The sequence below is a fragment of the Hakea prostrata genome, chromosome 3, assembly GCF_041222555.1.
Source record: "Hakea prostrata isolate BN-2017 chromosome 3, UWA_Hpros_2, whole genome shotgun sequence".
In the NCBI taxonomy this organism is placed as follows: Eukaryota; Viridiplantae; Streptophyta; class Magnoliopsida; order Proteales; family Proteaceae; genus Hakea; species Hakea prostrata.
In genome coordinates, this window is record NC_142602.1 from 71,240,293 (window position 1) to 71,257,144 (window position 16,852).

The window sequence follows — 16,852 nt, forward strand, 5'->3', positions numbered from 1 at the left end:
AACAATTATTAACGAATGATTGCATCATTGGTATTGACTAATGGTTGAGTATTTATTGTGAATCTTCATGAACTTAATAAATTGAAAAAATAATGCAACTCATAGAATGGAAAAAAAAAAATAATTGAATAGATATGTTTATTATGTCAATAGTAATGTATTCACTCTCTCTTGGTGGTAGCATGGTTCACTCTCTCTTCCTTCCGCTGAGCTGATGTGTTTCTCTCACTCACATCATTCGTTTTCTCCTCCATCATGAGTGCCGCCTTTCCTCCATTGTGAGTGCTTACCTGCTATCGGAAGTCTTGAACCATGCTACCACCAAGAGGAGGACGCCCATCCTGAGGAGGACAACCACCACGAGGAGGACGCCCACCTGGGCCTCAGGGCTTATCCCTTCCAAAATACACCCTTCCGCCTCCACCAGCTCAACTCAGAGAGCTCATCCTTCGAGCGTTATCGGCAAAAACCAACAGCTGAATAGCAATGCTCCATCACTATCGCCTACTCCTGAGGATGATTCCTTTAGCCTGCTAGTGGACGATGGACTTGCAAAAAATACCCACGAAGAATCAAATATTTGCTTGAGGGGTTTGATTACTCAAGGGCGACCGTATCGTAAGCAGGCCACTGTAGATGCATTGCTTCCGGCATGGAATTGCAAATATCCGGTGGAGGCTATAGAACTGGAAAAGCACAAATATCGCCTCAAATTCCAACAACAACTGGATCTTCAAAATGTATTGGCCGAAGGACCTTGGTCTGTTTCAGGAAACCTATTGATTTTGAAGAAATGGAAAGGGCATGAGAATCGGAACTTCAACTGTGTGGATTTCTGGTTCAGTTTCACGACCTCCCTTCAAATCTACTAAACATAAAAATTGGAACACAACTAGCCGAGATAATCGGTATTCCTCATAAAGTGATGATTATTAAAGGCTATCAATTCGGGAAACCAATGACTTACTTGCGCTGTAGAATCACAATTGATTCTCACCGACCTTTAAAGGCGATGGTTCCTATTCACCGAAAATCAGGGGGTCGGAAAGAGATACCTATTCTTTATGAACGTCTTCCTATTTTCTGTTATATTTGTGGTGTTCTAGGGCATGAGGAGGATAGATGTGAACTCCTATTTGATATGCAAGCAATCAGAGGAGAGACATCAAGGGAAACTCCAGAGGAGATGGTGAGGTCTCTACGTCGATTTGGCCCAAGATTGAAAGGCTTCGCACCTGAGAAGAGGCTGATTGAGGAAGCTATACAAAATAACCTTGTTTTGACTGTTGTTCAAGATGAGCAACCACCGCTGACAACCGAGATGGCCAGAAATACACCAAACCCTACCGTCGGCATCAGAGAATTTCATGACAGGTAGGGTAATGATCCTTCACTCACGATGGTTCCCCTAAATCAAATATTTTTTGGTCTTCAACAGTCCTTTACCCAACCTGCAACTGATTCCGGTCTCTCTGCTACTGAGCTCCCAGACCCTCATCTCCCTCTCACTTGTGGTCCCGATCGAAACTTTTTTGAGTCACGACAAACTTCTGAAACCACTGCTTCAGCTGCTACGGCAGAAATTGCCCCCTCCTCTGCTTTCTTCGACAACCAGATATCATTATCTTCCTTTTTGGCTCATATGTAGAAATCCTCTGATCATCCAGGATTAGAAAAGTCTCAACGAGACGTTTCAACCCTTCTCCACTCACTAATCCCCCACCTCTCATCTGTGTCATTATCCACTCTTGAACACCATTTACAAGGACCACCTAACCGGTCTAAACCCACTGCTACTAACCTGAGTCAACAACCCATTATAACCCAACCGAACCAACCATCATTCTCACCCAACTCGAACCAGTATCCTGTGAGCCCATTGTTTTTAAGCCCACCAGCCTTAAGTCCTTCTGAATATCCCCATGAGGCCCACAACCTTCTGCACACCAAATCATCACCACCAATTGAACCACTCTATTTGAATTGCTCACCCCACAATCAAAATCCATTACATTCAAATCTCTCACACCCCATTTTGACCGTTGAGGAGCCCCCATTTGATCAGCAGTACTTAACTACCCAGAATGAAGTATCCATCCGACATAGAACTCAATCACAAAACTCATTGAGATCTCAAGAACACCATCAGCTACAACCAATATCCACCCATCAGATGAGCTGAAGAAGAAGAAACAGAAGAGTATTGAGGTGTTGAGAGCAACTCACCAAGAAGTGGGCTTGGAAAAGCATCTGGATCATTTTTTAATGTCTTCCCCCGTGGTTTCTGCGAAGAGCCAGAACCACGGGTCACCATGAAGCTCTGTAGTTGGAATTGTAGAGGATTGGGGGGGAAATCTACAATTCGATCCTTAAAAGATTTGATAAAATCTTCTACTCTGATGGTGTGTTTTTTAATGGAAACAAAGTGTGGAAATGTTGTAATTCAGAAGCCAATGAAAACCCTGAAATTTGATTCTTACTTCATAGTGCCCCCTTTAAACTCTGCTGGTGGGCTTTGTCTTCTATGGAAGTCCCATCTAAACATTTAGATTCTTTGAGCTGATAACAGGATTATTGACTGTTGCGTACAGAAGCAAGGGGATGTGTTTTTCATGACTTGTGTATATGGAGACCCTGTTAAGACTAATAGGCATTTGGTGTGGGAGAAGTTAAAAGAAGTTGGAAGTTGTAGGAATGAAGAGTGGATCTGTATGGGTGATTTTAACTCAATATTATCATGGTATGAAAAGTCAGGTGGTAATTGCAGAGGTGGTAGGGATGTTCGAGCTTTTCGAGAGGTGATAGAGGACTGTGGATTGATGGATCTTGGTTGTCAAGGCCCCAAATTCACTTGGAGTAATAAGAGAAAAGGGGATGCAAATATTAGAAGTAGACTGGATCGAGCTTTCTCAAACAGTAAGTGGAGGTTGACATACCCAGAATCCCAAGTCTTCTCACAACCTGCTATCTCATCTGATCACTCCCCTATCTTGGTGGATACTGAAAGTATACCTATCAAAGGAGATCGACCTTTTAGATTTCAATCAATGTGGTTAAGACATCCTGGCTGTCAAAATGTTATTACTAATGGATGGCAAGCTTCTCACCCTGATAATACAACTCTAATCTTAAACAAACTCTCATCTTGTAAGGAGAGACTCTTGCAATGGAATAAGTACACTTTTGGTCACCTTCAAACATCTATTTTTGCTCTGAAGAGACAACTTGCTGCTCTACAAGATATGCCTGCCTCAGCGTCCACACAATCTGAAGAAGTGGAAATCACTAGGAAGCTAGAGGAACTACTTGCATGTGAGGAGGAATTTTGGATGCAAAAATCAAGAATTCATTGGCTTAAAGAAGGGGACCAGAATACTGCCTTCTTCCATACTACCACCCTACAGAGAAGAGCTTACAATAGAATCTTGAAAATTAAAATGGACAATGGAGACTAGTGTTCAGAGGAATTTAAGATTTATAATAGGTTTGCAGATCATTACCAAAATTTGTTTTCTTCACAAGGTGTTGAGGAGCATGCTTTAAACCAAACCTTAGGATGTATCTCTTCTACTGTGACTGAAAGGGACAATAGTGATCTTTGTGCTTGCCCAGATGAAGAGGAAATAAAATCTGCCCTCTTTGCGATGGCTCCTCTGAAGACCCCTGGTGAAGACGGATTCCCACCTCTATTTTTTCAGAGGTTCTGGGATTTGCTCAAAGATGATGTTTGCCAGTTTATGACTAAATGCTTTCTTGACAGGTACATTTCCATCAAAAATGAACAATACTCTAGTATGCTTGATTCCCAAACAGCCTAATCCAGAGGAGATTGATCATTATAGACCGATCAGCTTGTGTGGCATGATAAGCAAAATTTTATCAAAGATAGTAGCCACTCTCATCAAGAAGTTCCTACCCTCACTCATTGAAGAAGAACAGTCAGCATTTGTACCAGATAGATTGATCTCAAACAATGTTTTTCTTGCACATGAGGCATTTCACTATAACAAGCAGAGGAAAAAAGGTAAGACAAAGCTGATGGCACTGAAAATTGATTTGAGAAGGGCATATGATAGGGTTGAATGGTCCTTTTTGGAGAAGGTTCTATTGAAGATGGGTTTTGGTGGTAAGTTGGTGAATCTTATTATGGCCTCTGTAACCTCAGTTAGCTACTCCTTTATCATAAATGGTTCTATAAGATTTGCAGTGAAACCAACTAGGGGGATACAACAAGGTGACCCACTTTCCCCAGCATTATTTGTCATTTGTGCACAAGCTCTAAGTGCTCTACTGAAGCAAGGGGAGATGGATAGGCATATTGGAGGGATTAGAGTAAAAAATAGAAGTGAAGCATTATCCCATTTATTATTTGTAGATGATTGCTTGGTCTTCTCAGAGGTGAAGTTACAAGAAGTGCATAATTGTAAGAATTTATTGGATCAGTATTGTAAGGCATTTGGGCAACTCATTAACTCCAAGAAATCCTCCATTTTCTTTAGTCCAAATACTCCATCAAGACTCAAGAGGTGGTTCTCAAGAATCCTAAAACTTCCATATGGAGATGGTCCATCCAAGTATCTGGGTCTTCCAATTATTATAGGTGGCAAGAAGGTGGAGATTTTCCATGATTTAAATGACAGGACTGCAACCAAGATTAAGGGTTGGGCCAAGAATTTACTCTCATATGCAGGGAAGGAAGTACTACTAAAGGCGGCAGCACTCCCAGCCTCTAACTATGCAGCCCAACACTTCAAATTACCACAAGCTCACCATAAAAGAACCAAGAGACTAGCAGCAGATTTTTTTGGGGTGATAAGGAAGGTAAGAAAGCAATCCACTGGATATCATGGAAGAAGTTAACACTTTCAAAGGAAAATGGGGGTTTGGGGTTGCGGGATCCAACTCTTCATAACCAAGCCTTACTCTCTAAAGCTACCTGGAGGCTACTGCAGGAGCCAGATTCTTTGTTCGGAAGGATAATGAAAGCCATTTATTTTCCAAACATATCCTTCTTGGAGGCCAGATTGGGTAGTAAACCATCATGGGGGTGGCGAAGCATTCTAGAAGGAAGGAAAGTACTCATAAAAGGTCTACTATGGAAGATAGGCAAAGGAGACAAAGTGGCTATATGGGGCTCAAAAATGGATCCAGGGCATTGACAAGAACAAGGTTTTGACTCCCATGCATCCAGTTGGTGATACCTTTCACTTGGTAGAAGAGTTGATTCATTTGATTGAGAGGATATGGAGGAGGGAATTAGTTGAACTAATATTTGAACCTGATGTAGCTGCAGCCATTCTTAGAATGCATCTCTCTTCCTTTCCCTATGAGGATAAATTGGTATGGGGAGTAGATAAAAGAGGTTCTTTCTCTGTCAAATCAGCATATCATCTCCTCAAAAATGAAAGTGAAGTAAAGGAGAACCAACAACCTTCTACTTCAACACGCGATGCTTGGGCTGATGTACCAAAAGAGGTGTGGAAGAAAATTTGGAATTGTCACACACTACCCAAAATTAGAAACTTCATATGGAGGGTGGTTGCTATTGGGGCTGCATGTGGTGAAGGTTTTTTGAGGAGGAATCTAAATATTGACCCTTCATGTAGTTGCTATGGGGAACCTTCGGAGACCATGGATCATGTTCTTCTACATTCATCCTTGGCTAGAGCTACTTGGTTTGGCAGTTCCTTAAGTATAAATTTGGGTATGGACTCAAACATGACAGTAGCTGAATGGGTTGCACAGTGGAAATTTTTCTCGACAAGTGGAAAGACTGAAGGGCAGCAATCCGAATGTCTAGCATCCTTTATCTTATGGCAGTTGTGGTTAGCACGTAATGAGAGAGTCTTTAAAGGCCGTCATACCCAACCTGCAGATGTGATAGCAACAACCTCACGATTTGCAAAGGATTTTTGGACAGCAACTCTATCAAGAATGGGTCGGGGAGAAGGGGGCTACTAGTCAATGAACCCATCTCATGGACCCCTCCTCCACAAGTTACCATTAAGGCAAACATAGATGCTGCTCTTAGTAAGACCACAACCAAAGTTGGTCTAGGTTTTGCTATAAGAAACGAGGAGGGTCAGTTATTGTTTGCAAAATCGTTTCCTGTGAAGTTTGTGGATATCTTAGATGGTGAAGCAATGGCAGTTCGTGAAGGGCTTCGAGAGGCTCTTGCGTTGGGCTACTTGAACGTGGTGATTGAAGCGGACAACAAGGATTTGATCTCAATCCTAAATAACAGCAACAGATCAGCTCCTTTAAGTGCTTAGCCTATAGTTTCATATGCTTTTTCTCTTGCTTCCCAACTTGAGAGTTGCATTTTTTGTTTTCTTCCTAGATTGGCCAATGTTTTGGCCGATAAACTAGCAAAGGTGGCATTGTCAATTCCGAGCTCGACATCTTGGCCCATTACCACTCCGTGGCTGGATGACTCTTTTGCTGTCCCCACGAGCTTGTCTCGGTCTTTTGATCCTTGAATGAAAAATCTTTATACCAAAAAAAAAATTAAAAAAAAAAATAAAAAATAAATAAATAAATAAATAAATATATATATAATATGTATTCATTTTTGGTTTCCATTTCGAATTGACAACTATAATAGACAGGTCGGATGCATGGTTTCCATTTCTGATGATATAATGTAAAATTTGTTATGTTCAATGGTAAAATATTTGAGGAAGTTAATTATTAGAAGGGCATTTTGGGCATAAAAAAGGCCTAGCAAAGACACTAATTCTCAATGAGTCGATGGATTAGTGGCTACAAGTTGAGTTCGAATAAGATTTGTAATCCTTTTCTTATTTGTAATCTATTTTTCTATTTTCCTAGTTGGATAGGTTCCTACACCTAAAGCTAGAAGGAATTGGAGGTTTACAAGTTTTCAGTGAAGCTCCACAGCATATCATTGGCTCTTCTTCTCTCTTCCTAATTCTGAGTTCTATATATATGGTATTAGAGCTAGGCCATTATAATCATAACTAAATGCCACTAAGTGTTCCTTTTATTGATGCTCTTATCGGAGGAAGCTTCTTTGACAGATTTTGGAGAAATGTCAGGCTTTGGATTGTAGGGGAATAACATCCTCTTTCGTGTTTTTTATTTTTGAATACTAGTTCATGACTAATATAAGAATTAGGTCTTGGTCTTTGATGACAGCTTCTGTTCCTAAGGTATGATATGATAATTTGTTTCAATTCAGACTTCTGCTTACTTTCTTTTCTTTTCTTTTCTTTCTTTTTTGGTTTGGGAACATACTTAGTTGTAATGGGTAAATATGTGGATGTAATTCTTTTACTGCACAATGCTGAATATATGTGGCTACCTTGAGGCTTCAATGATTGGAGAGCATATATAATCTCAAATCCAAAAGTTGGGCCTGACCAAGTATGCTAGTTGTGGATTCATGGATAAGGCACCCAAAGTCTTGAAAGAGATCCCTTGGTTGAATCTGTTTGATGGAATTCAATCCTTTGTGGTTATGCGCAAAATGGCTTCAATGAAGAATCTATTAGATTCTACATGTTAATGAACCAAAATTTCTTAGGACCTAACCATTTGATGTTCATGAGTTAATGAACGAGAATGGCTTAGGACCTAGGACCTAACCACAAAATGGCTTCAATGAAGAATCAATTAGATTTTCCACAACTTTGTATTGTTGACTTTGTAAATTAATCTATTCAATATCAATGAATAAACAGGCAGCACATTTATATAGAATCGATTCAAAAAAAATTACAATGCAAAAAATTACCAAATATTAAAGACAAACAAAGCAAAGGGGGAACAACTAGGAAAACAAACTCTGATAAACTGATACACACATAATCGATTAAAAAAAATTATATATGTTTTGACAACGTAGCTACTCTTAGAGGAAAAAACACAAAACAAAGGATCGGACCTCACCAAATGCACCGCTTGACTGGAGCTTAGCTGATCGACTCAATGACTTTACAGCCACAAGAAAGGAACGTTGCACTCTTGCGTTGGTTCAAATTCGAAGCTCAGGTGGAACAAAATATCCAAATGGAGGGGTTGACTTGAAGAATCGTGAGGGAGAAACGTGGGAGCACAAAACACCCAAAGATCAAAGACTTATTTCCTTTGCGGTTTCATCCACACCGTAGTTGAAATACTTCAAACTGTAAACCGCTTCAGATTTGGGTTTCGATCGGTCGATTGAGAGGGAGAATAGCCATGTGAACGAAGAACAAAAGAGAGAACCAAGAAGAAGAGAGAGAGAGAGAGAGAGAGAGAGAGAGAGAGAGAGAGAGAGAGAGAGAGAGAGAGAGAGAGAGAGAGAGAGAGAGAGAGAAGAAGCCTTCAAAAGCCCTATTTCGCGCCTTCATTTTCTTTTCAAAATACTCAATTTTGTAAATTGCGGTTTTGTGTTTTTGTAATCGTATGTTGTTTTTTAAAACATATTTTCTATAATTGTATGGAATACGATTACAAATACATATTCTGTTTTTGGATGGTTTAAAGCAATTGAATTTGAGTCGAACCGCCCAACTCGAATCGCTGGTTTGTGCTGGACCAAACCGTCAGAAGGAACCGCATGTTTAACAATTGTTTTGAATTTTTTAATATTATAATCAAGCCAGCAGTCCGATCTTGATCAGACGGTTGGCTTGATGGTTCTGCGCATTTATGGCGCAAGACCCAAGCAAAATCCTGCCTTTTCGTTCAGTTCAAAATCTGATTTGTTACGTGGGGCCATGGGGGTGGTTTGATTTATACCCATGTTACATTGAAGGAAAATAACTACGACGTAATAATGAAAACCAACTTGGACTCAAATCGGAAAACAAAATAAAATAAGGACTCTTTTAAAAGTGAAAACACCTAAGGACTTCTAATTAAGAAGGAAACACTCTTAAGATTCGACTCCAACTTAGAAACCAAAATAAGGACTTCTACTAGACTAAGGACTCTATCGTAACTCATCAAGGAATGATCTAAATTATAAAATCATGGAATTGAATATTTGTCCCAAACATTATTAGTAATCTCCTTATTTGCATCACCTTTCTGGGTTGATTGAGTTAGGTGGCATTGTTGTTCACATCCAGACGGGTCCACTTTGTAAAGGGTTAATCTGTAATTTACCTTTTTGGGTTGAACCAGGATAAACCAATTGGTTCATGCTTTATGTATGTATGAGTTATGGTTTGGTTTAGTTTGAGTGAGGTTAAGGTCATTTCTTGGTTTTCCATTTCAAGCTTTGTTCTTTCTCATCTCTCACGTGAATGGGGGTTTCATGTCTTACTGTTGCTGTTGTTGATGAAGGTGGGTTTGCTGGCGATTTCTATGTGGTTTCAGGTGTAGATAATGCCAAGATGATCGCTGCTCATTGCTGTACATGTTTTCCCAAAAGTCTGTAAGATTCCATTCCTTTTAATATTGTGATTGGAATCTCTCTTGAGTCCTAGAGATGGGTCATGAGACCGAACTCCATTATCAAATCTCTCGCCTACTATGTATGTTTTTCTTCTCATTTCACATAAGGATCGAATCGTATAGGCCTAACAGTGGCATTAGAGCTTCGGTTTCTTGGTTTCCTAAATTAGTCCTTGGTGATTTTTTAGGGTTTCTTTGATTAGTATCCATGCAGTATGGGATAAGACTATTCTATTTTATTATTATTTTCTTATGGAATTATTGTTGTATTTTGTTCAATTTTTTCATGGAACTCAGTTCGATTCTGGTAAGGAGTTGGGGTTTTTTTGCTTCTAATTGTTCAATTGTGATTTAGGATCTCTGTGATGATTATTAGCATGTTAATTGATCAATTTTGCTGACAATTTGTTGATTAGGTTAACTATTTTTGGTTAATTAGGTTCGGCTAGGGTATGTTTTCATGAAATTGATACGTTCGACCAGTTTATGCCTTGATTATAAGATCTATTCTCTCTGTCATTGTCTGTTTTGATTAGTTGATATGATATTGTTGTTAATTGTTAACAATTATGCATAATTACCTGTTGGTCGTTAATTTGTTGCAAGCTTCAGTCAACATTGTATTGTTTCAAATCATCTTTGAGACAATTTCAGATTGTATTTAGAGGCTTAAATTTAATTCTTGACATAATTGAGTTGTCTTACCTCTTGTTGTGAAACCCAGCCCTAACCCTAACCCGGAAACCCTGTTGTTTGTAGGTCCAACAATCCGAAGTAAGGCAAGAAGTCATCTTTGGGCCATTTCTGTAGAAGACTTGATGGCTGGATTGGAATCCTTGAGTGTGGATGTCAGTGTTCCATTTATGGAAACTGCACCCTGATGAAGATCGGATTAGTTGATGGACTTGGAGTGCTCTCTGTATTGGTTCGAAGGCATTTCTACCTACTAGGTATGTCACTTTAGGTGTGTGCAAAACCCCTTGATGTTTGGACTTGATTTGAGCCTTCAATTCCCTGTGTTGAAGTTGTTGTCTTGATTGGTTGACTCATTGGTCGATTGGACCAATCGACCAATTGATTTTGTTTTTGAAAATTAGGTCGTGGCTACTCTATATAAGTTTAGTCTCGGGAATACTCCGCCTCATCTACCTCCTAAGCCTCTGGAACGAGTTAGAACCCCTTTCTAATCAATTCCCTTGCATCTTTGGTTGATATCTCGCAAGAACTCAAGTGATCTTCATCCTCTTGCATCAAAGGTATGTTTATGATCACTTTCCTCTCTATCTCTGATTTTCTTTTCTTTATTTTGTTTTTGGTTGAGATCAGGAAGAAGATGTTGCACCCTTGCAATCATCTATTCCATGATCTCATCATGTTCTTTGAGATCTATGATCATCGTCATGATCTCAACCCTAGCCAGTTGAATCTGGAAACCCTAATCCTTGAAACCCTAACCTTGTGTGATCATCCGGAGAACCTTTGGTAATCTCCCATGTGAGGGAAACCTCATGGGTAATTTTTAGGTTGATCTAAATTTAATATTCTTTAGTTTTTCTTGTTGTTATTGGCAAATCATTAATTCCCTCCTTCCTGTGATCTCAATCTTTTTCATAGAGCCAAAAAGGGTGAAACCTAATTTCTTGGATATATGTTATTGACCCTATTAACAGCTAATCAATGTGTTTTCTTTACTAGAATCATAACCTATCATCCTCTAGTTCATTATCCTTGATCCATACTATATTCCCTTCATGATCTATGATTTAACCTAATTAGGTTAACCTTCTGGTTCCTAAGTTGTAACTAAGTTGTAACCTGGAAACTTGAATTGATTAATGGTTTGATGTCCTCTATAGACTTGGATGCTTCCATTGAAGTTTCCCCCTTATTTTGTACCCTTTTGAACCACCAAATTCGGATTCATATTCTAAAATTTTTGATTCTTGAAGGCTACGTCTCTGTTGTCTGTTGGTCGACTCATTGGTCGACTAGGGCAGTAGACCAATCAGTCGACCAATGGGTACAACAACCCCATTCTTGGTCTATTTTGATTGATTTAAGATCTTTCCTTCTATGTATCTTTCCTAACATATTGTATACACTTGTTTAAGACTTTCTTCTCAGGTTTAGTCAAGGTCTTACTTAATTCTCTAAGTTCCTTTATGAGTTAGAAGGTAAGGACTGTTATCTCCTTAACTACATAGATCACATACTCTCTGGTTTCTATCTTTATGAAACTATGAGTTTAATTACTGTTTGTATACTTTTATTTCTGATTTACTACTGTGAGAACAATAGCACTTGTTTAGGTAATCTTTTTCATTATTCATACTTATATGAATTGGTTATTATCATGTTGTTAATGATTAGATCATGAATTTATATTCTCTTTTGTATATGATGAACTATTGACTGTGTATGTCATGACTGATCTGGGATTGTATCTGATTAGGTATGATTTGGGATTGAGAGGTGTTCTTTTGATACTTTTGTCCTTGGACATTATCGGAAATAGTATGGGATGTTTCCGGGGTTGTCCATCGACACTTTCCCGAGTTATTGATTGTCATACCTAGGACTGTCTAGCAGTGTTTGGCTAGGATGTCCCCATTATATCGGACCCAAATCGGAAGGGTATTGAGACCGAACGACCCATGGCAGCAATGGGGATTCATGGGCGCTTAAGACCGGTAACCAACCCGTGAGAGGACGGGAATCACATTGTGGGGGCCATTTATTGGAGGGTTGCATATGGCTAGACTTGGGCTCATGGGCGCTCAAGACCGGTGAAATGATTCGTGAGGGGACATGAGAGCTTCCCGTTTACTATATGTGGATAACTAGTAGGGTTGATAAGTTCGTAGTCCGGGACTATTAGGACTCTAGTGGAAAGGATACCGGAAAGGATTGCCCGGGGTGAAGAATGGAGGTATCTAGACCTGAGTTGATGTAACTGAGTGGATGACTTGCATTGGGCTAGGCTTTTCCCTGACATGCGCCGGTACTTATACCAAATGGTTATGTGAGAGAGTGTTGATTGAACCCCCAGCCATGGTTTGTCCCGAGGGATGCCGGACCCACTACCAACAGGAGTCGTATGCGTGACCTACCTAAAGAAGTACGGTGCTATGACTTAAAGCATGTCTGCCAATAGAGACCAGCATACATAGAGTTTAGATGCATACATACATTATTTGTTTCATATTGCATTGCATCTTTTTATGGTTTGCTTTCATGTTATTTATGTTGTTATGGATTAACTACCTTACTGAGTTTCTTCGAAACTCATTCCTTTTGTACATTGTTTTGTTAAACTATTCTACAAGTACTGATTACTATGGTGAACAGTACGATGAAGCGCAAGCCAATGAAGCGTACTACACGCAAGGTGTTGGCAACAATCAAGATTACTCTGATGATCCCTTAGTTGATCAAGTTGCGTACCACGATTAAAGGCAACGTGTATTTGGAATGTCTCAAATGGATTGATGAAGTCCACTATTTTGAAGATGTCATCTATAGGATAGAAAACTCTTATGTTTAGTTACATTTCTTAGTTCCTTTGATTTAGTTGTTATTTCTTTTAGACTTACATACTGAGTTCCGTTGTATTTTGTGGAGTGAGTTTCCGCCTCTCTCTACTTCTTTTGATATCTTTGGATATCTGGTATCATTTTCCGCACTCTGATTATATTGTTTATTCACTTCTTGTTTTGAACCTTATTTATAATATTGAACCTTGATTATTTCCTGTTTATGATTATATTATTATATATGTGGGAGGATGATTTCCTCGATACTTGATCTTCGGGGTGTGGATCACACTCTCGGGTATGCCAATTAGGGTACCGGCTGGGAGGATGTGACACTTGTTTTATTCGGTCTTTCATGAATTTGAATCGGTTAGGACTTGATTCGTGGGAGTTATTTTGGATTTTTTAACTAGAGGCCTTTGATATGGTTAATTCAAGGCTTAGATGTTATTCTTGGTTGTGTTTCTTCACTCGGGTTTTATTGTGATTTTTTCTTGACCCTTAAATGTAAGTCGATCATGTGTATCTAATTTTTTAGATTAAAGCTCTCATAATTTTTTGGTATTATTTTATCGTTGTCTCTCATATTGTTCAAAGTTCTCTAATCATAATATACATATTTGGAGCTAGATCTCCCAGTCCGATTCTAGTCATTTCTTGTTAATAAATTGATGTAGTATGGCATCTAGGTATTTGTCTAGTAGATGTATATCTGATTCAGGATCCTTCAGCTTTATTGAATAATCTAAGGTTGCAATCTAGTTTGGCCAGTTTGGATTTAACACTGTAATTAACAAATGATTTTTGTTTTTCATATTTTGTTAATGTAGTGTATTTATGAGAGTGACTATTATTGCTTATATCTTGTTTTGATTCAAATATATATTTCCTTGGATGCAATCTGATTATGTCATGTTGAGAGTTTACATATTGTTAACAATTTAGGCTTTGTGTTATTAAGTTGTTAACTATATGAGTACTATTGATTAAATTTGAATCTGTTTCTTATGATCAATTTTATTTGGGTTGCTAGGATTTATTCCTGGTTTACAATCTTTTTTCTAGATTGAGTTTCTCTTCTTTAGTTAATAATTATGTTCTTGTTTAGACCATATTATTGATTGATTGTATAATGTGTTTTATCCTAGGTTTTGCTTCTGTTGTTGAGACAATTTACATGTATCTTTTTAGTTTAGTTTGGTTAGACTGGCTTTGGCATTGTGATTAACACAATGAGTTTATTATGTATATTGTTAACAATGTTATATTATTTTGATCATCTTTATTAACAGTTGTACATTGTTTTACTGATTTGATATGTTTTGTGCATCCCTAGTATTAGGTTACTTTAGTTCTTTAATAATCAAATTTTTTTATGTATTTTTAGCACTGTTATTGATAGCTTTGTGCCATTTTACATTGTCTAATACACTGGATTAATATGATATGACATTCTGGAATTAATTTGTTGTGTTATCAATATGTTAAGAATTGTACTATTATCTTTTATATGATGTAAATGGTATTTTATATTCAAGATTCTCTTATTTTAGAATTATCTTCTTTTAGTGATTTGGAAATTATAAATTATTTAGGCTATGTTGGACATTGGCTCTGCTAGTGTTTGGGAGCTAGAGAGTGATATTGTGTTTTATTTGCCAAGAATATTATATGTTTTGTTTAGTTTGATATTTGTGAGTTATTGATGTTGCTTTGGTCAACATTCTTGAGATTTGTACTATCATTGGATGATGTACTTATTGTTTAAACTCAACCCCCGCTATTTCTATTTTGCCTTGAATAAGCCTTGTATTTTTCTGGTATTTAGTTTCTGAATTATTACTGTTGGTGAATAGTTTCAGACTTGTATTATTGCCTTTGATCCATATTTGGTGTAGTTGTGTTCTCTTTTATCATTCATGGGCGGTTGCTATTGTGAAGACCAGGCTTCCATATTAATGGAAAAACCTACTCCATTAGGCTACTGCGAGCAAGGGAAGACGTTGCTACTGACTTCAAACACAACAAAAAATCCAAGTCGCAGATTTTATAGGTGCCCAAATGGTGATAAGCATCCACATTCTTTTATCTGGGTAGATAAGATGTGTAGCAGTGAAGTAGCAACGCACATAGATTTTATAGCTTCAACGTCGTATGACAGTTTAAATAGTAAAAAGGAGGTGAGAACGCCAAAAATATATGACAAGCCACTAGACAATAAACTGAATTTGGGTGCTGCATGGCGAGCCCCTACTCATGAAGTGCACAACCAAAGAGTGTTGGACCGAATCACAATGTTGTATCATGAATTATTGTTCTTATGTGTTTGGGTTTTTTTACTTTCTTGTTATGTACTTTATTCAACAAACATGTAAATATTCTATTTCAATGTCAGTACTGTAACCTATACAAGAGGACAAGAGGACAAGATTAGAGTGGTTGGGTAGTTTTGTTGTCTTGTTATGTACTGTATCTATGTCAAAGATGTAAACATTGTATTTCAAGAATTGTAAGTATTTTTTCAAAACTATTTTAAATCTAATATATGATATTCTAGACATTCAATTATGGAATTTGTCATATCAATCTTCCACATGACAATTACTTTTCAAAAACAATTACAATGCATCATGTAGCCTAGGTTTCCTAGCAATGTCCTAAGCAGGGCCATCTAAATAGGGTTTCAAAATGCTTGTATTAAGTCATGGTGCTTTGTTACCCAAAAACAAAAGGAAGTCATGCTGCATTAGTATGCTATTTTTTTTTTTTTGCATTGAACGATCTACCATAGCGAAAGGGTACGGTATTGTGAAGTTATGTGTAGACTTATTTGAAAGATAAACATCTCTCTCGTATGCACTTTAAAGAATGATACTTAATGTACATGGTTTTTCTACTCATTTTAGCATGTTAATGTGGTTCAAAAATCAATAAATTGAATATGTAATTCTCTAAATTTGTTTATGTATTATGTCTTCAAACGTGTTTGAAACAACATGGTGCTGTAATTTTAAAGGGAACCACTACATTTAGTGAAACGGCACCTTGAATAGGTATTTATAATGGCACCATGTCATTTTTTAATTTAAAGGGGTAGTTCCACTACATTTAGTGAAACAACATGATGTCATTCTACGCAGGTGTGAAACGACACCATACCATTTTAAAATTAAAGGGGATAAGTGAAACGACATGGTGCCTTTTCAAACACCTACAAAACGGCACCATGCCGTTTTAGTATTTAAAGGGGTCCCCTACATTTACTGAAACGGCACCACATTGTTTAAAAAGGCATGGTGTCATTTTGTGTAGATGTGAAACGACACCATGCCATTTTTGTATTTAAAGCGTCCCATCTTCTTTTTAGTGAAACGGCATGGTGCCGTTCTGTGTAGATGTGAAACGACACCATGCCTTTTCAATATGAATTTTTTTCCATTTCCTCTAAAATGCGTTTTTAAAAAAATCATCGGATTTGTCAATTCCCTCTTGTACGCCCATTGACGGCTTTACTAACTTGCTTAAAATTCATGTAAATTGAAACTGTATTTCAAACGCAAGTGCCATATGTTACAAAGTTCTATCATACACTACAATGCCTTTCACAAGCGTTGTCGGACCAATTGAATAGATTTATTTATTTTGGCCATTCAATGGCTTTCCTTGGTCCTGTGTTTATGGGCACACACACGTAAGTATTGTGTTTTTGAAACTTAAAGCATGGCAAGATCATTTGGACTTGTATTAATTATGTATCTTGAAGCCAAACACTGGTGGTTAAGGTACATTACAACCTAGATGGGTTGATAAACCCACCGAGTTTCATGGTGCATTTGTTAGTTTCAATGCAATAGCATAGATGTGGGAGGAGAACTATGAAATTTGTACTCTTTTATTTAGCAAACAATATGTAC

At 37.9% G+C, this 16,852-nt stretch overlaps 1 protein-coding gene across 1 annotated transcript; it reads left to right on the plus strand.

The window, feature by feature from the left end:
• Positions 1–1,012: 1,012 nt before the first annotated feature.
• LOC149022953 (uncharacterized) lies at positions 1,013–6,272 on the plus strand. Its single transcript, XM_089147736.1, has 6 exons — positions 1,013–1,374; positions 2,570–3,312; positions 3,523–3,666; positions 3,761–4,821; positions 5,152–5,825; positions 5,921–6,272. Exons 1-6 carry the CDS (start codon positions 1,013–1,015, stop codon positions 6,270–6,272), a joined length of 3,336 nt encoding a protein of 1,111 aa, XP_089003862.1.
• Positions 6,273–16,852: the final 10,580 nt, after the last annotated feature.

Bases quoted from the DNA above. Each gene is read 5' to 3' on its own strand.
- LOC149022953 (XM_089147736.1), top strand. From the start codon at position 1,013: ATGGTTCCTATTCACCGAAAATCAGGGGGTCGGAAAGAGATACCTATT. The intron at 3,313-3,522 runs GTGAGGAGGAAT...TTTCTTCACAAG, and splicing joins GCTAGAGGAACTACTTGCAT to GTGTTGAGGAGCATGCTTTA. The intron at 4,822-5,151 runs GTAAGAAAGCAA...AAATGGATCCAG, and splicing joins TTTTTGGGGTGATAAGGAAG to GGCATTGACAAGAACAAGGT.